Source organism: Drosophila grimshawi, unplaced genomic scaffold (assembly GCF_018153295.1).
Source record: "Drosophila grimshawi isolate 15287-2541.00 unplaced genomic scaffold, ASM1815329v1 contig_1377, whole genome shotgun sequence".
Taxonomy (NCBI): Eukaryota; Metazoa; Arthropoda; class Insecta; order Diptera; family Drosophilidae; genus Drosophila; species Drosophila grimshawi.
The window spans coordinates 13,125,343-13,143,873 of record NW_025062900.1 but is presented as its reverse complement, the minus strand read 5'-3'; the positions used below and the strand labels follow the sequence as shown (position 1 = coordinate 13,143,873).

Genomic DNA, 18,531 nt, shown 5'->3' with positions numbered 1-18,531 from the left:
CCCCAATTACAACAGTGCTGGAAAACGTTACAAAACTAGCCAGCTGGTCATACTGCAATGCAGCCCTGCTAGCTAATGTATATATTTTTAATGTATTTTTTTATAAAAGCAGGCTATAATAACTTGCCATATATGTTATATTTACACTCCATGTAAGCATAAATTGTTATATTTAAATATCAAAAAAAGACTTACGGGTATATACAACAAAAATACATCTTGCTATATTTAATAACCCTCACAAATATGTCAGCTCGTAAGAAATGACTGAAATCAAGAGGATCGTAGAACCGCATGAAGCAAAAATACCCTGGTACCATCATATATACAACACAATTAAGGATGCGCCAGTCAACATAAGTTCTCTGCTAGTATCGTCCTTAATTTTCTATAAAATCGAAAAAATAAATCGTCAGCACAGGGAAAAACATTCATCGTCGGACCATTTGGAGCGTGACGAAGAAGCGCACAAGATTACGGACCATAACGAACAATCTAAAATGTAACTGATATTCAAAAATAAAATTTATGAAAACCGAAAAGTATTAAACGAAATTTGAATTTGTGAACAACACTGCAAATTCACAACTTTAGTCGCAGTTTAACAACACTGAAAACCAGCTGTTTGTTTGTGACAGCGGCTGTCAAACAGTGCGTCTATTTCCGTTTCTTTTCACTTTTGACCAGCAAGATGAAGTACGTAAAAATAAATAAATTTAGAAAAATGTCAAACATCACTGTGCGAACGCAATTATATCATATATTATGATGCAATTGACGGTGTTCATTGTTTGTATGCTATGTTATTTTGTATGCCAACTCTAAAAAACAATACGTTTTCATTGCAGAATCGGTTTGTGTGCATTCAGTGGGTATAAAATTTACCCCGGCCATGGCAAGACCATGGTCAAAATCGATGGCAAGGTAATGTGAATGTAAACAAAGATTGGAATATGAACTGTCAGCTAATTGAATACTTATTTTAATTGTATTGTAGACCTTCACCTTCCTGGACAAGAAGTGCGAGCGCTCCTACCTGATGAAGCGCAATCCCCGCAAGGTGACCTGGACGGTGCTGTACCGTCGCAAGCATCGCAAGGGCATCGAGGAGGAAGCGTCCAAGAAGCGTACGCGCCGCACACAGAAATTCCAGCGCGCCATTGTTGGTGCCTCCCTCGCCGAAATCATGGCCAAGCGCAACATGAAGCCGGAGGTGCGCAAGGCGCAACGCGATCAGGCCATCAAAGTAGCCAAGGAACAGAAGCGCGCAACCAAGGCAGCCAAGAAGGCCGCCGCCCCAGCACCCGCCAAGAAGTCCGCGCCCAAGCAGAAGGCCACCAAGGTTACGCAAAAGGCCGCTCCTCGCGTCGGTGGCAAGCGGTAAACCATAAACAACAATCACCAAGCGCGTTGTGCGAAAGTTTTGTTTTGCGGTTTCTACAACAACAACCAACAACAATGATTTAAATTATAGTGAAAAACTTCTTTAAAAAAAAAAAAGAAAGCTACGAATGCAAATTCGTAGTGCTAAAAAAAATATCGCCGCTGTTTTGTTTTTAACGGGTGCGCAGAATAAACGCTAGATTATATCCTCAGTAAACAATATCATGAAAGTGAAGTACAACAACAAATAATGAAAATAGACAAATGGCTAACTGGAATCCTGGTCACAGAGAGCAGCCTCTGTCACAGCCTTAACCCGTTGGAAATTACAGTCGATGGTGAAATCGCACGGCCCTCGTAGAATCTTGTTATATCTTTTAACCAGTTGTAGCGAAACTTCAGTATACAAATATTAATTATATTGAAGTTTACTATGTTACTCGACTGTATATGTTAATTGAGCAATCTATATATATTTTATAGGGATTTCTTAAGAAATTCCCACTTTAAAAGTTTTAATAGATGAGCTAAGCAAAAGTTTCTTGAAAATGACAAACATAGCAGAATCAAGTACAAAGGAGGCAACCTCCTGTATAGCGTATATATTTCTATTCAACTCTGGCGTGGCTAGCATTTATAATTAGCGCAGCTTAAATAAATTCCGAGTTGTATTTCTTAACGCCCACAAAGTTGGTGAAATTTTCGATTGCATCCGCATGGACTTTAACATAGGTGAAATTGGGATCGTAGAGCACTGTGACCTGCTGCTCCCTGAACTCCTCCTCATCGCCGAAGCACTCCAAGTGCAATTTCGGCGGTTGCAACTCCATGAGGTGTATGCAATCCAGCTGACAGAGTAGTTCCAGCAGAAGCATCGTGTCGACGGGTAGCAGATGTGGAAAACGCAGGAATAAACTGTAAACAGTGCAGCCGTGGCGAGTGATGCACTCGCTCAGCACGGCGCCCATCCAGCGATCGAGGACGCGTCGATTGAGTGAGGCATTCACCCGTATCCAGGGCTGTGGCCGCATGACAATCACATCCCGTGCGGTGTCTGACTCTATTGCAGGCGGGACAACAGCTGCCGCCTCCTGCTTGGCTGCTGCACTGATGCGCTTGATGCGTTTCGAGTGACGGGCGCTGGGTTGGGGCATCAGCTCCTCATCATCATTGCTGTTGCTCTCCTGCTGCGATAGCTTTGCCTCCTTGCTGGTGCTCGGCTGCTCCTCCGCCTGCTCCTGCTCTTGCTCCACCTGCACCTGCTCCTGCTCCTGCAGCTCAGCCAGCTTGCGTTTTTGTCCGACGACCGCTGGCAGCGTTGACGGCGAGGCAGCAACCAAAGATTGGACACGCTCACGCTCCAGCCGCTTGATGTGGAACGTGTGGACCACCCAGTGGCGCATGTGCTCCCTATGCACATACATATGGCTGGCCACGCCCACACGCTTGATCAGATCATGCGCCTCCAATTCATGGAGCGCCTCCAGCAGAAAGTTGCCAAACGGAAAAGTGCGTCGCAGCTCCACGCTCTCAGCGCCCAAGGGGCGTTCATGTATATACTCCAGTATGTCCTTCACATGTTGAATGGCGCTCGCATCATAGTTGCGCTCCTGCTCCAGCGTCGGCAGCAGCGACTCAAACGTATTATCCGTATACCTCCAATAGGTGGCTCTGAGAAAAGAGAAGAGATAAAAGCTGAATGTGGGATTGGAAGCGGGAGCGGGCATAGATTGTCTTACTTGGCCACCATATCGAGCACAGCTTTGTGCAGCTCTTCTTGCTTAGCCTGCAGCGGTTGGTGCTCCGTCTGCTGCATGCTTATGGTGGGCAGATGCACCACAAACACATCCTGCGCCCGGGCACGCTCCTCCTTGTTCAGCGACGGTTCATAGTCCTGGGTGCGTTCCGTATCTTCTTTGCCCGCCTCAAAGTCCAGCAGACGATTGCACAACGTGCGCCAATCTGTGGTCTTGTGCAGAGTGCTGTCCGCCAAAGCCTTACCGAGATCCTTCTGCTCGTGTGGCTGCTGCTGCTGGCGCCAGTACGTCTCCAGTTTGTGGATGAGCGACAGCAGATTGGCTGTCGAGACGATAAGTGTGGTGCTGCTGGACGTGGAGCTGTCCAGCTGCAGCTGCAGCGGCGACTGAGGCAGTGCATCCGCGACCAGTTGACGCAACGTGGCCCGATGCTCGTAGACAATGCGTTCCACAGCGTTCACATAGTTGCCACTACGCATGATGCAGCCGAACGGGCATTCGCCGTGCTCCAAACGGGCGCAACTGATGTTGACCGACTGCCCCAGAGCATCCAGGGCGCAAAAGAGATGCATGCAACGAAGGGGCAGCTTGTTCAGCAGATTATAAGCACTGCAGGGCACCCGATATGTTAGATTGGCGGGATGGAAACGCACTCGAGCCGCCTGGCGACCACTGCAGACGCTCTCCAGCCGCTTGGCATACTCCGTTTGGGGTGCATTATCAAAGATGCTGCTATAATGATCCAGTATGCGATCCGACGAAGAGCCGCTCTGACGTGACATCGATGTCGTGTCCACCGTCAAGATATTCGCTGGCAGCTGCAGCGTTAGACTCAGGCGACGCTTCGCCACCCGTTCGGCGAGCAGCAGCAGCTGGGCAAAGTTGGGTGAAGCCAACTGGAGACTGGCGCCCACTTTCGGATCCTTGAAACGCTGGCCCAGAGCAAAATACGCATCGAAGAGTAAGTAACTATACTTTTGGAAAACCAAACGATACTTGTACTTGGAGCTAAGCAGATGTCCAGGTCCCGACACCTGACGGTTCACATGATGTATATTGCGACGTCGCACCGCCACCAGCAGCGAATCGGCGCGTGCCTTGTTGAAGGCGGCATTGAGCACATCCTCGGAGAAGTGCTTGTAGATCTCGAAGGCCTGCAGATTGAAGAGCGTCTTGTCCTTGTTGCAGCACAGTATGCTGTGCAGCACGCCAAACACCACGGTTATCTGCAGGTCTGTCTCGCTGCTGGGATTCGCATAGAGCAGCGTATCCTGTTCGACATTCAGTGGCGTGAACTCCCTAAACCGACGACGATAATCCTCCAGATTGTCGGGCAGCAAAAACTGACGATACACATTCTCCTGCAGTAAAAGAAAATATACATAATATATATCCATGTCTATCACTCCCATATTTCTCAATCCTTACCTCATTGATGATCATGCGATGCAACTTGTTCAGGATGAGCAGAAAATGAATGAGGAGCGCCTCGATTTGATCGCTGCGCACGGGATATTCCCGCTTCAGTTGCGGCAGGAAGCGCTCATTGTAGATGTCATTGAACTCCGGCTGTGCCTGCATCATATAGATCCAATTGCGCACATCTGGCTGATCACGCTTCATGCGGATGAGGAACTGCAGCCGGCGCACGCAAGCCTGCGTTGTCTTATTGTTGATGCCCAGATACTGACGGATGACATCCCGGCAGATGGTGCCCACATTGTACAGCGAGAGTGCCGGCAGTGGGGCATCGATGAACAAGTAGACAGCGCGACCCATCTTCAGCAGGCGATCCTCGGCAGCGCACCAGGTGACGCGCAGTGTGCGCATATTGCGCAACGCATCCCGATCGATGTCATCTCGGGGTCCGCCTTTGCGCTTGCGCGTATCCCCCGAGGAGTTGGGATTGCGTGTCTTGCTGAATCTTGGCACAGTCTTCAGTCGCATCAGACTGAGACGCTTGCGTACGGGAAACTGTGCGGTCGACTGGCGGGCATTGCTGGCCGTCGTCCGGGTGGCAGCCACCGAGGAGCGTTTCACCCACGACCAATGCCTGAACTGATGTGCATACAGCGATGAGCTGAGACCAGCCGCGCCCTGTTGATCACCGGGCACGCTACCATCATCCAGCGCCAATGCTTCGTCAAAGTCCACGGTGCGCACAAAGGTTAACAGCGGCAGACGCTGATCCTTGCGGCTGCCAACCTTGCGCTCGCGATGCTTGAGGAAGCCCAGCTTCGTATAGATGCAGATATTCTGCAGCTTGGCCCAATAGTCGTCGACCTGTTCGCGTGACTCAAACTCAAAGTGCAGCCGCTCGTAGCTGCGCTCCGGACTGATGCACTTGAAGTTGTGGCCACTGCTGGTGGTGGTGTCCAGCAGGCAGCTTCGTCTATTCAGGTAAATCCAACGCTGCAGAGCATCGCGCCCCAGCTGGCGCTCGCTAACCTGTAACAGACCCATGTTGTTGAGCAGACGCAGTGTGTTCAGATAGCGCTGCTGCAGATTGAGGCGTGGTATAAGATTCTGCAGCTGCAGCTGCCCCAACAGATAGTGCTGCCTCACCGGATGCTGCAGCTGCGGACGCAGCTGATCGGCTACATCGCGCTCCACGCGAAACAGACGCATCATCAGCGACAACGGCATGCGCTCCAGTGCATCAATGAAATAGAGCCAACCGGCTGGTTTATCCGCATACTGCGGCAGCGGTGGTATAAATGTGCGCCAGCTTATCTCCTGGGTGTAGGGCAGCACCTGGGACTCGCTCGCCTGCCACTCGTCGAGGAACTGGCGCGTCAACAGCGATGGCTCGCTGCGCTGCCAATGCTGCAGCAGCTCCACATTCATCTCCAGCGGCTGCTGCTGCGCCGTCTGTTCGCGCAGCAAATAGAAGAGAAACTCGTGCAACGTGCACGCAAGCAGCAGTTTGGGCGCCGTCGGCTTCGTCTTCAGGGCCGACGAGTGCAGCAATCGATCCGCCCGCAGCTTCTTGCGTGCGAGCACCTCACGGCGCTCGGTCTCGCGCAGCTGGGAAGGACGCAAGAGTCGCTCCTCGCTGAGCAGTCGGAAGTTGCTCTTCAGGCGCAACACCTCGCGCTGCAGCTGCTCGTGCTCGATGTCGATCTTGGGATGGGTGACCAGTCGGTAGATGCGCACCAGATGCTCATACTCGAGCGTCACCTCGTACGCATTGACAACGTGGACCTGCTGCATCCGCTGTAGCAGGCGGAACATCGATTTGCGACAGATCTTGCCACGCCAACCAATGTTCAGCTCCAACTGGGCAATGGCCCGCACCACATCCGTTGTGTGAACGATGCACGTCTTATCGATTTGCTGGACAATTATCTTTTTGCGCTCCAGCTGACGACGCGTCTCATTCTCCGGATTGCTGCCCATTTTCTTGGGGAACGTCATGTGGCGCACATTGGACTTTATGTTCGGCAGATCATTGACCACAATATCGATGTTTGGCGGAAAATTCTAAAAAGAAAAACCACAAAGTGAGTAATACCGTGACAAAAATACAAATAAATTGCAGGTTTTGAGTTTAAATAACAGTTTAAATAAATCAATTAAATTTTCTGGATTGAAAACAAACAGAATTCTTTTAATTTCGCAGTGAGATAATTTTCGAGTTTATCGAACAACTCAAAAAATCAATTCAATTTTCAATTTCAATTATCAATTCAATTGCATTGTTTCAATTTCGATTCAAGCTTAATTTAAAGTCAAGCTCAATTAGATTATAGATTATCACAAATAGCAGATTCTAATTGAAATCTTCAACTTACCAGTTCCTCCTTGCACTGTAGTTTCTGTTCGATCTTCTCGCCCTGCTCGGATTTCGGATCGCCATCTGTCGCCGCTGTTGGTAATCCAATTGCCACGTGGCGAATGATACGCGTTTTGCCCACCGTATCCGTATATTTATAGATCTTCTTTCTGGCCAGCAGATGCTTGATGACACCGCGTGCCAGCTGGACATTGATGCAGGTATATTGGGACAGTTCTACGGTGCTCATGCCGCGCTCGCCGAACCGCTTGATGGCTCGCAGGCTTTCCAGTTCGATGGGCATGCTGATGTGGGCGTGACGATGGTTCAGAAAGTCATCCGACGGTTGTTTGTCGTCTTTGTCATCATTGGCGTTCACTTGGGTGAGCTCATCGAACTTTGTGTCGGAATTGCGCAGACGAATCACTGATATTCGGCGACCCTTCTGCTGATCCTTGGACGTGCCGCTGCCAGCAGGCGGTGACGGATGCACCAGTGACGTCTCAAAGAACTTGCGAAAGTTGTGCGAGAGGATCAGCTTCTTCAGTCTCGACGAGGTGAGTCCCTTCACCCGCTGCTGTACATCATTGGTGGGCACATACTGTTCCGGGCTTGCCTTCACCTCGACATACACCCGCTCGATGACGCGTTGCACGTGACTCTTGTAGATGCGATGGAAGCGCGGCAACATCACCAGCAACGACAACAGGGTGCGTCCATTGTGACGCTCCGTATACGGCTGACTGAACACTATGTTCATCTTCATGAATTTATTTCTGGAAACGATTGAGTTTTATTTATATTTAAATCATTCTTATATTTCAGCTACATTTACTTACTTGGTGTAGAATAGAAAGCAGGAATCCTTAAAGTAATTGGTCATTGACCAGGGACCCCTCGTTGTTTCGCCATTGTAGCGGGAGCGTCCAATGCATTCCCAGAAAATGTACTGCTGCACAGACAGCTCCCGGGGCTTCAGCAAATTCGGTGGCTTCAGCGCTTTTAGACGTTCATCCTGGCTGGCAACTACGACTAGTGTTTGATTCCACCGTTCGATGGCCTCTGCAACACTCATTTCGCGTAGCATTTTCACGTGGATGGGCTTGCGTTTCTTGTAGTCGGAACAGTTGCCCATAATGGGACCATCCTTGACGGGCGCATAAGGCAAACGAAGAAAGGGGCAGGTCTCGGGCACCACAGGAATGCCCAGTTCTGGATCCTCGTCGTTGATGCGATTATAGGGTGGCATCAGAGGACGTGCCTCGGGCAGCTCATAGAACTTCACCTTGTCCGTGGAGCGCAGCAGCAGAGTCCATACCTGTTGCTGCAACGTCTCCGACAGCGGTTGGCCGCATTGTAATCGGTCGGCCAGCAAGGACCAAAGATCTAAGATAATAATTCAATTCAATTTAGTTATATTTATATAAACTTTTTTTTTAAATTTTTAATACGATATTTTCTCAATGTGCGTATACTGCTTGCACACACTATGCACACAGCCACAGTACGAATATTGTCTACACTTCGCTACATTTACTAACTTGGCAGCGTGGTGCCTTCCAGGCCTTCCAGCGCAATTTCATCCAGTACGGCGCTAATCCAGGAGCCACCTGAGTAAGCAGAACACATTTCGTTGCTTGTCCGTCAACGAGTTTATTATTATTTTTTGTTTACTTCGCTTAACAATTTCATTTATCGCTCTGCGTCTCCTGAACAGCTGTGCCGAACAGTGCTGTAAGGCGTCGTGGCATTTTGTGCTAGAACGAGACAACTCTACTGTCCGAGAGCAACTGTCAAAACGCAGCTGCTGCAAACAAACGCCGATGCCGCTGTCATTTCTACCGCTCTTTTGCGAGGTTAAAACAAACTTGCCGCTCGCAAAAAAAGTACAGTGCTAACAGATTCGATATTTAATTTATAAAAAGAATACACATTTAAAAAGAGTAAAACAGGGCAATGGATAGCTTCAGTTTCGCCAGCATGTCCGCACAGGTTAGCGAGGAGCAGTGCATTTCATTTCAGGATAAAGCTGAAACTTGGGACGATGCCGAGCAAGGTAAGCAAAATGCAAGCGAAATTGAATAAAAAATCTTGATTCACACTGATTTTCCATAATTGCAGTCAAGGCTGTTGTGGATGCCCTGAACGGGGCGACGACAGTGCACGCCCTCAATCTCGATGGCAACACGCTTGGCGTGGAGGCAGCACAAGCCATTGGCGAAGCCCTGAAACGGCATCCGGAGTTTCGCAAGGCGCTGTGGAAGAATCTATTTACGCGACGCCTCAAGTCCGAAATACCGTTGGCACTGAAACATCTCGGCGCTGGCCTGATAGCTGCTGGTGCCAAGCTGACTGTACTCGATCTCAGTGATAATGCTCTGGGTCCCAATGGCATGACAGGATTGGAGGAGTTCCTACGCTCACCCGTCTGCTACTCATTGCAGGAGCTCTATCTGAACAACTGCGGCTTGGGTCCCGAGGGTGGACGTATGCTGTCCGTGGCGCTGATCGATCTGTACGAGAATGCCAAGGCAGCGGGCAAACCACTACAACTGCGTATCTTTGTCGCCGGCCGCAATCGGCTGGAGAATGAAGGTGCCAAGGCATTGTCGAAGACATTCAAACGTTTGCAAACCTTGGAGGAGATAACCATGCCACAGAATTCCATTTACCATGTGGGCGTCGCCGATCTGGCCGAGAGCTTCAAACTTAATCCTCATCTGCGCGTCCTCAACATGAACGACAACACGCTGACCATCAAAGGCGCCAGCAAAATAGCCGATGTCTTTGTCCACACGCCGCTGTAAGTGCATAATTTTAACACGTTATTTTATTTTTGTTAAATCAATCTTCTCGTGCAGCTTGCGGGAAATCAATTTTGGGGATTGCTTGCTGAAAACTGATGGCGCCTATCTCTTTGCCGAGGCTCTTGAGAAAAATCATGAACATCTGGAGGTGCTCGATATGGGCTTCAACGATATCAACTACGATGGTGGCCTGGTGTTGGTGACAGCCATGCAGAACAAGCCCAAGTTGCGCTCATTAAATTTAGACGGCAATTGCTTTGGTCATAGCGGTGTCGCACAGATCATTGCCGAAATTACCAAATTCAGGAATCCAGCGGCATTGCAGTCCATGGACGAGGTTGTGTCTGAAGAGGAGGACGAGCCAAGCGGTGGTGAGGATGATGATGACCAGACCGTCGAAAACACGGACGATGAATATGCCGAAGATGAGGAGGATGATGGCGAATACGATCCGAATGATACAACCGAGGAGGTAGACGAAGAAGATGACGAATATGGCAACGAAAATGCCGCCGAGGAGACAGCTTACGTGACAACCAATCCCTTTCCGACCAAAGTACGTTTGACGTTTGGCCTTAATGATTTTTAGTTAGCCGTCTTCATCTATGTATTGTTTTAATCAATTTTGATGATAGCAACAACGGACAAAATTTGATCATTTGAATTGTTCACATTTGATAAATTTTAATTATCCGTATATTTCCTTTTTCGCAGCTATTGGACGACACCGTCAACTCCAACCTGGACATGAACACTTTGAACATAGCCAGCAATGAGGACAAGTCGACGACGAACAATAAGTGCACCACAGCTGAATTCTGCCTGAGCCAAAAGCCGTGCACGCTGCAGCAATTCGATTCTCTCGAGGCGGAAAACAAGCTGCAGGCGCTGCAGAGCATCATCAATGTACGTATTTGAAACCCAAAGAAACCCTCAAATATACAATAACAACACGAAATTCTATTCGGATTACAGCTATTCAGCGAAGATAATCACTTGCTGCTGCTCATCTTTACAACGCTTAAGTGTGCGCATCTGTCAAAAACATCTAAGGCGGCTCTGGATCTGTCCGTTTCACTGCTTCAGTCCACCTTCGAGTATGCCATCAAGACGCAGCAGGAGTCGCGAGTGCTGGACTACTACCTCAAGCAGCTGGGCCTGCTGCGCAGCGAGGAGCACTTCAAGTCCGACTACGATGTGAAGAGCTGTCGCTACGCTCTGCGCGAGGCGCTCTCCAAGCAGCAGTTCGCCAATGATAATATTAAAAATACCTTTCAAATATTCCTCGATCAGCTCGATGTTTAATGTTTCATATTTGAGCATTCAATTCAACTGTGATGCGATACATTTATAATATGCACACGGTTAAAAAAATATACGCGAATGTTTCAATAAATAAAATTACAGTACAAACTTAAAATAAACTTTTGATTGAGGAAAATGCGGAAATCAAATGATTTTTGGCAATGACTGTGCAATTTTTCACAATGAATGCACTTAGTCCGATTGATCTACTAGAAGATACCCTGTTCTTAAATCTTTGCCGAGTGCAAGTTAAAATTAAATATGCGAAGATTAAATACACTTGTAGACCACACACTCTCCTGCTCACATCAAAAATTGTTAATTAAATCATTACATTTTATAGTCGTCCGATGCATATTAAATGTTCAAAAATACAATCGAGTTGAAAAATTGGTATATGTAAGTGATATTCAGATATTTTATTTGACTTTATAGAATTTCTGCAATGCCCAATTAGCACAAGTTTATAAAGAATAGTTGAATAAGTACAATTGGTGTAAAGCTTAAACAATTCCTACTGAAACCAAAAACATATTTTCCTCATATTCACCATTGATATAGTTTGTAGATTAAAAACAAGATGATTACGTTAAATAAATTTATTTACATGAAAAATAAAACGTAATTGTGTGAGACCTACAAACTATGCTATAAAACATGATATTTTGGTAGACTTTAGTGTGTTCTATTGTATATGTGGCTTGTGGACAATCTTTGTTAAAATCTACAATTACAGAATGTTGCGAAGTTGTTATACAATATGATTAAAATATTAATGTTTGCCTATCTTTCTCTTTTCTTTTTTGCTGTTTCGATAAATGGAGTTGTTACAGACAATTTCAATGCTAAAAACTGATCGTTTTGGTTATATATAATGATTATATTCCATTTGACTGTGTGAGTGTGTGTGTTTTAACTAGTCTTAAGTAGTTGCCGTTGGGCAAATTGGTATATTAGAAATACTTTTCACTTAATTAATAAGGAATATAACCTTAAATACAATTTGTATTCATTGCTTGGTTTCTTCCGTTTGCTTGCATTCGTTCTTTTTGGTAAAAAATTTGAAATAATTTACCACGATGTAGATCAGCATCGCGATGACGACGACAATTGGATGCATATGAGAACATCAGTAATATATATATATATATTAATGCCTAGGTGGGTGTCGTGTAGCTTAAACCTCATAATCGGAATCATCCTCATCGTCCACAAACGCTACATCGTCATCATCGTCGCTATCTATAATGTTGCGACGTTTTTTGGGTGCCGCCTTCTTTTTGGCTCCGCCGCTGCTGTCGTCGTCTCGTTGACGCTTGGCCGGATGCTTAATGGGCGAGTCATCGGACTGGTCAGTATCATCATGAATGTTAACGACGTGGCTATTATCCGCCATAGAATTACCGCCCTCATCATCCGAATTGATGAATGAGTAATCAACTTTTTTACTAGCCGCACGTCGACCAGGACGTTCCATACGTGGTACCGCCTCCACTTCCATATCCTCAATATCAGAATCATCCGAACCCTTTCGCTTCTTACCCTTTAATGTGGAGAGAATTGAGAGTTTAGTTTTTGGGTGAACAGCGTAGGAGTTGATTTCTTAGTTTTACACACTCACCTTTGTCTTGCCAAAGTCCAGTTTCGGCTGCTTGAGTCCGTCGCCGTTCTCCTTCTTTGCCCGTGGCTTCTTCTCACCGGGCTCCTTTTTAGCCGCAGGCCCTTTCTTCGCCTTGGGGTCAGCCTTTGCAGTGCCGCCTTCGACGAGCGCATCGAACTCGTCGATCGCATTGCCGGGCTCCTTTTTGGCAGCAATCGCTTTCTTTGCCTTGGGCGATGTTTTTGTGGCGCCGCCTTCAACGAGCGCATCAAAATCATCGACATCCTCGCCGGGCTCCTTTTTCTCTGCTTTAACCTTGGGCACACGCCGATTGACAAGCGCCTCATATTTTTTGAGTAGTTCATCGGTGAGCTTAAATGCCACCCGCTCGCCGGTGGGATCGGGAAAGATGTCCTCGTTGCCAGATGCAGCTTTGCCTTTTTTGCCACGACCGCCTGCTGCCTTTTGCGATTTTATAGCCTTTGCCTGCTTCAGATTGATGCCTTGCTCCTCGAGACGCTCCTTCTCCTCGACCTCGTCGAGCTTCTGTTCGAGATTATCGAGATCATCCATCCACAGATGATTTGGCGTCTTCTTCATCAGATTATCCAGTTCGATCAATTTAGTGTCGCGTTGCTTAAGCAGTTCGTTTTTGCGCTCCTCCGTTAGCATCCACATGGACATACCAAGTAGATAGTCGAATTTCTTGACTTCGGTGAGCTTTTGGAATGCCTTCTCTGGATCCAGCTCCTTTTTGACCTTCTTGCCAGAGCCAGACGCTCCAGTTTCCTCGTCTTCTTCCTCTTCAGCATCGGCCGTTTCGGCCTCCTCTATTTTGATGCGTCGCTGCCATTCTTTGACAGGATCGGGACGATAACCACGCTTGATCAGCTCATCAATCATGACCTTGCGCTGCTTATTCTCAACCACCAGCTTCTTCTCACACTTTTCGAGAATGAAGCGCGCCTGATCGCTGAGGCGATCCGCCTGAGCCGTTAGCTGACCAACAAGATAATCCTTGCGCCGGTTATAATACTCCAGGCGCAACTTGTAGAACTCCAGCAGTATATCCTTGGGCGAGGAGAAGCGACGCAAGCAATTGCTATCATCGAATGCATGCATTTGATTTGTGGATATTGAGGAGCTCAGCTTGAAGACGCGATGGAAACCGCCATTCTCGCTCCGCAAACGCTCAAATTCACCAGGATTGAAGCTGACCACAAAACGCACCGTTGTATCCGTATGAAATTCACGATATTCACTGACAATCGCTTTCACCTTCTCGGTGCCATTGGACAGGGCCTCCAATACATTCTCCTTGTACGTTTGAGTCCACACACCAATTGGCAGCTCAGTGATCTCGATGCGATTGTCTGACAACATCTGAATATTACCCGAGTGCACGTAACGTCCATCGTTGACGTAGTCCATGTTGCCGGTAAAGTTCTTATACCATGGATGCATTAGCAACGGCTCCTCACCATTGATCATGCGTCGCAAATTGTTGATCAATTCGCGTGGATTATAATTGGCTATCTTGGTGGACCAGCCGGTGCCAATGCCCTCGGCGCCATTAACCAGAACCATCGGTATGATGGGTATATACCAAAGTGGCTCAATGCGCTGTCCATCATCTGTCTGATACTGCAGCAGTGGATCATCCAATGGATGATAGATGAGACGGGTCAGCGGCGACATTAATGTGAAAATATAACGAGCACTCGCACAATCTTTGCCGCCCGTCAAACGTGTACCGAACTGACCGCGTGGCTCCAGCAAATTGATATTGTTTGAGCCCACATAGTTCTGCGCCAGATTCACAATCGTCATCTGCAGCGACACCTCGCCGTGATGATAGGCAGACATTTCGGCCACCGAACCCGATAGCTGAGCCACCTTCACCTCGCGCTTATCGTTACGCTTGAAGCACGTGAACATCACTTTGCGCTGGCCAGGTTTGAGGCCATCCACCAGACTGGGTATAGAGCGTTCATTGTCCGCATTGGAGAAGAGTACCAGTTCCAAATTGATGAAATCCGAGTAGCTCACTTGCTTGGTGCCCTTCGTATACAGGTAGCGTTCCGGCAAGCCCAATTGCTTGCGTCGCTTCACTTCGTCCATGTGATTCGTTAACCATGTTTTGCGTGAATCTACATGCTTCTTGGCGAACGCCATTACAATGTTATCATCATCCACCTGACCGTCGTATTTGAACAGAATCCGATGGCGCTCCATGTCCTGTGAACAATTTAATTGAAGACATAATTTGTATTTTTTTTTTTTAAATTTGATTTTTTAGATCGATATTGATATTATCGACAGACAATATACCTGGAAATACTCTTTGGCCTCCTTGGAGGTTGAAGTACCGAGACCCTTATAGTACTTGATATTATACGTATGATGATTGGCTGTATCCATTTTCCATTCCTCGAATTCGGGCATCGAATAGAAGGAGAGCTCCTCATTCTTTTTCGTTGCCTTCACAATGGGCGTAATGAACTCCTCGAGGAACGGCAGACGCAACAATTCCGGCCAGTTGGTGTGTATAAAATTGATGAGCAGACCCTTAATGTGGGAACCATCCTGGTCCTGATCAGTCATGATCATCACCTTGCCATAGCGAAGCGTCTTCAGATCATCGATACTCAAATATTTCTTCTTATACTGCAGTCCAATGATCTTGCACAGATTATTGATCTCGGCATTCTCGGTCAGTTGCTTGAAAGTGGCCTCGCGCACATTGAGTAGTTTACCGCGCAGCGGAAACACGCCGTAATAGTTGCGACCAATGACGCCCAGGCCGGAGACGGCCAAGGATTTTGCCGAGTCACCCTCGGTGAGGATAAGCGTGCATTGTATGGAGTTTTTGGTGCCCGCCTCGTTGGCATCCTCTAGCTTGGGAATACCCTTAATTTTGGACGACTTCTTGCCGCCGGTTTTGGCAATATCGTTTTGTGCCTTGAACTTGGCCCAAGCGAGTACAGATTCAACAATGCCCGCCTTCGAAACGGACCCAATAAACTTATCGGATAGCACACACTTGGAGCCGAAACTCTTGGCCTGCAGCGTCATGTTCTCTTTGGTCTGTGAGTCAAAGGTAGGATTCTCGATGAGGCAATTGACGAATATCCACAAGTGATTGCGCACTTGAAACGGTTTAATACTAATGCCATTCTTGTTCTTCTTCTTTAGGACCTCAATAAGCTGCTTGATGACATTGTCCACAACATGATCGACATGGCGACCACCCTTGGTTGTGGCTATCGAATTGACGAATGAGACTTGCTGAAAGCCACGCTCCGATGGGCAAACGGCCACCTCCCAGCGATCACCGCACGCCTCATAGACCACCTTGATGGGTTGACCCGAATCCTCATCGTCATTCTTTACAAACAAATCAATGTAGTCCTTGAAGCCCTTCACAGGCACCTTGGTGCCGTTGAGGAATACAGACACACCCTTCGTGGAGGCGGCCACATCGTAGGCGCGTCTCGACATCAGCGCCACAATATCCTTATCCAGCGAATCCATCTTAAACTTAGTCAAATCTGGACTAAACGTAATCCGTGTAAAATCAGTGCCGCTAGAGTCTTTTATCTGCAATAAAGTGCATTTTATTGTCATAGATTGAGTTCAAGCTGAGAAAATACTGTTGTCTATATTTGTTACTTACGATTGGATCGCCCGCTTTGCCCATGTTGTTACCCCAAGTTTGCTTGAAACTCTTTCTGAACTGCTTGGTGGATGTTTCCACTGTGAAGCTGTCCGAGAAGATGTTGCACAATTTGGCGCCGTAGCCATTGCGACCGCCAGTGACCTTCTTCTCATCATCGTTATAATTCGACGAGGTCAACAGATGACCAAATATCATGGTGGGTACATACATATTCTCCTCCTTGTGCATAGTGACCGGAATGCCCTGGCCATTGTTCCAAATCGACACAATATTCTTCTCCGGATCAATGTCCACTTTAATGGTGTTCATCGATTTGTCACGCTGCTTATTATCGGCTGCATTCACCAGGATCTCATCGAAAATCTTGTAAAGACCCGGTACAAATGATATCTCACGCTGAACCATGCGATTTTTCTCAAGATCAAGAACCCACATCAGCTCCTTGGTAAACTCAACGGAACCAATATACGAGTCCGGTCGCAACAGAATGTGCTCCAGCTGCGATTTCTTCTGGTACATCTGTTCGATGGACATGGCGTTTTTACCGTTCTGCATGTTGGTGATGTTGTTGTTCTTATTGTTGTGCTGTAAATAAAATGAAATGCCATTTAAGAACAACTCAAAACTCCACACTCAATCAATAACAACTGTACCCAAAACGTTCTGCTTTGTTTACGAGACGAAAGCAGTTGCGTATGCTGCGATTATTAATCATGAGCAGAAAAACAGTTTACATAGATTTTTCGTTGAATACTTAAATAATGCGGGGCCGTACGCTGTATATTGGTAATTATCCACTTATTTCTACTATTTTCAAATATATTTTATTAATAGTTTTTCTTTTTTATATATTAATATTTATTTAATATATACGACCCCAATTTAATTTTACACGTATATTAATAGCAGCATGATCAGCGTACCTGGCTGGGAATAAAAAGAGCGCGCACAATCCGTAGATGCGTTCGCGTAAAACAACCCTGTGTTCGAAGAACAGTTGAGCCGGTTATTTTATGCACTAAAAAAACTGCAATTACTGCGAGACAAACAAGAGTCAAAAAATATTTTCAAATATTTTTGACATTACATAATGTCAGTGCACCATTAATTGCGAACAATTTAAATTAACACAAAGAAAAACAAATAAACAACAACAAAATACTTATGCTTGGCGCAATTTATATGAGCATGTGTTTGTGTGTATCTATGTGCAGCACATTTGCCGGCTTTATGGTAGTCTTATGATATTAATGTGTGCCCTAAAATATCAATTTATAAAAGAATTGGCAACACAAACTACAGCTATTTAATGTTTGAACAAAGGCATTTCGTATACACAGCTTACGTACAGAAATTCTATCTACATGCCCAGCGCCATTTTTAATTTGCAAATGCGACGCCGCTGGGCCAAAACCATTTACTTTTTTTTTCAAAATGGCACACAAAACACTTATTAGAGCAACGCTCTAAATGTGGGTCGTCACCATTAACTATCTAATACATTATAATTTTGCTCACCTTATTAATCACTTGTTTAAATTCTGTGGTTCGTTTGAAGAAACCAACGCGCGGCAGCAAATGCAAAAATTGCACACACAGCAGAGGCCGCCGCACTGTGTTTTGTATGTATATTGTGTGTATGCGTCGCCTGCGCTTTTGACTGCACGCAGATGATGTACACTAAAACTTACTACTATATAAACGCGAATCGTTTTGTTTTCAACACCAAATAAAACGGACTTCACAATAAAATTCAACGAGATGGATGTGAAAATTGCCTGGCCGCAATGCACCCGTCGCCAAACAGTACTGCCAAGTTGTTTTTCGATATCTATCGATATATGTTGCCAGACCTGGGCCAACTTCAAATTTGTAAATGCACCACATGCAACAGCAACGGAGAGCGTTGCCACATGAGCACTGTTCGGCTTGATATTCAAGCTAAGCGATCTAATCGATAACAAATTATTAATTGGCGGTTATGTTTCAAATGCTGAAATATTTTTCATTTGTTATTAAACATTCTTTGATTTACAAAGCTTTATAAAATTATGGGAAAATTATAAGCTCTAATTAGCCAGCAGTCGCTAATTTCATTGATAATATTGAGCATATGTAAATTATGAATGAATTTCTTGCCAAATTAACACAAATTAAAGCCAAATTATGCTCAAAAAGGCCTGGCAAGCAAAAACAAGTTTTGCCGCAGACCCGGCTACCTATCC

General features: G+C 46.4%; 4 protein-coding genes across 5 annotated transcripts; 2 read left to right on the top strand and 2 right to left on the bottom strand.

Annotated features, from left to right (window-relative positions):
* Positions 1-248: 248 nt before the first annotated feature.
* Positions 249-1,595, top strand: LOC6562069 (60S ribosomal protein L24). Of its 2 annotated transcripts, none has more exons than XM_032736278.2 (3): positions 249-502; positions 849-924; positions 998-1,595. In XM_032736278.2, the coding sequence occupies exons 1-3, from the start codon at positions 264-266 to the stop codon at positions 1,382-1,384; spliced, it is 702 nt and encodes a 233-aa protein (XP_032592169.1). In that variant the 5' UTR covers positions 249-263; the 3' UTR covers positions 1,385-1,595. The 2 variants fall into 2 exon arrangements, with proteins under 2 accessions (XP_032592169.1, XP_001988318.1); XM_001988282.3 differs by lacking the exon at positions 249-502 and adding an exon at positions 627-696.
* A 354-nt stretch (positions 1,596-1,949) lies between these two features.
* Positions 1,950-8,614, bottom strand: LOC6561594 (general transcription factor 3C polypeptide 1). Its single transcript, XM_001988283.2, has 6 exons — positions 8,457-8,614; positions 7,755-8,301; positions 6,935-7,691; positions 4,569-6,623; positions 3,123-4,501; positions 1,950-3,054 (listed from the first exon to the last, which is right to left on the bottom strand). The coding sequence occupies exons 1-6, from the start codon at positions 8,542-8,544 to the stop codon at positions 2,034-2,036; spliced, it is 5,847 nt and encodes a 1,948-aa protein (XP_001988319.1). The 5' UTR covers positions 8,545-8,614; the 3' UTR covers positions 1,950-2,033.
* A 63-nt stretch (positions 8,615-8,677) lies between these two features.
* LOC6561595 (ran GTPase-activating protein) lies at positions 8,678-11,146 on the top strand. Its single transcript, XM_001988284.2, has 5 exons — positions 8,678-8,971; positions 9,037-9,718; positions 9,777-10,278; positions 10,437-10,628; positions 10,698-11,146. Exons 1-5 carry the CDS (start codon positions 8,872-8,874, stop codon positions 11,025-11,027), a joined length of 1,806 nt encoding a protein of 601 aa, XP_001988320.1. The 5' UTR covers positions 8,678-8,871; the 3' UTR covers positions 11,028-11,146.
* A 281-nt stretch (positions 11,147-11,427) lies between these two features.
* On the bottom strand, positions 11,428-18,082 carry LOC6562057 (DNA topoisomerase 2). Its single transcript, XM_032736277.1, has 5 exons — positions 17,825-18,082; positions 16,304-16,891; positions 14,959-16,227; positions 12,649-14,865; positions 11,428-12,570 (listed from the first exon to the last, which is right to left on the bottom strand). The coding sequence occupies exons 2-5, from the start codon at positions 16,859-16,861 to the stop codon at positions 12,205-12,207; spliced, it is 4,410 nt and encodes a 1,469-aa protein (XP_032592168.1). The 5' UTR covers positions 16,862-16,891; positions 17,825-18,082; the 3' UTR covers positions 11,428-12,204.
* Between the last annotated feature and the right edge of the window lie 449 nt (positions 18,083-18,531).

Bases quoted from the DNA above. Each gene is read 5' to 3' on its own strand.
- LOC6562057 (XM_032736277.1), bottom strand. From the start codon at position 16,861: ATGCAGAACGGTAAAAACGCCATGTCCATCGAACAGATGTACCAGAAG. The intron at 14,866-14,958 runs GTATATTGTCTG...AATTGTTCACAG, and splicing joins AGGCCAAAGAGTATTTCCAG to GACATGGAGCGCCATCGGAT. The intron at 12,571-12,648 runs GTGAGTGTGTAA...TCCACATTAAAG, and splicing joins TGGACTTTGGCAAGACAAAG to GGTAAGAAGCGAAAGGGTTC.
- LOC6561594 (XM_001988283.2), bottom strand. From the start codon at position 8,544: ATGTGTTCTGCTTACTCAGGTGGCTCCTGGATTAGCGCCGTACTGGAT. The intron at 4,502-4,568 runs GTAAGGATTGAG...CTTTTACTGCAG, and splicing joins ATCGCATGATCATCAATGAG to GAGAATGTGTATCGTCAGTT. The intron at 3,055-3,122 runs GTAAGACAATCT...CTCTTTTCTCAG, and splicing joins GTGCTCGATATGGTGGCCAA to AGCCACCTATTGGAGGTATA.
- LOC6562069 (XM_032736278.2), top strand. From the start codon at position 264: ATGACTGAAATCAAGAGGATCGTAGAACCGCATGAAGCAAAAATACCC. The intron at 503-848 runs GTAACTGATATT...TTTTCATTGCAG, and splicing joins CATAACGAACAATCTAAAAT to AATCGGTTTGTGTGCATTCA. The intron at 925-997 runs GTAATGTGAATG...ATTGTATTGTAG, and splicing joins TGGTCAAAATCGATGGCAAG to ACCTTCACCTTCCTGGACAA.
- LOC6561595 (XM_001988284.2), top strand. From the start codon at position 8,872: ATGGATAGCTTCAGTTTCGCCAGCATGTCCGCACAGGTTAGCGAGGAG. The intron at 8,972-9,036 runs GTAAGCAAAATG...CCATAATTGCAG, and splicing joins TTGGGACGATGCCGAGCAAG to TCAAGGCTGTTGTGGATGCC. The intron at 9,719-9,776 runs GTAAGTGCATAA...CTTCTCGTGCAG, and splicing joins GTCTTTGTCCACACGCCGCT to CTTGCGGGAAATCAATTTTG.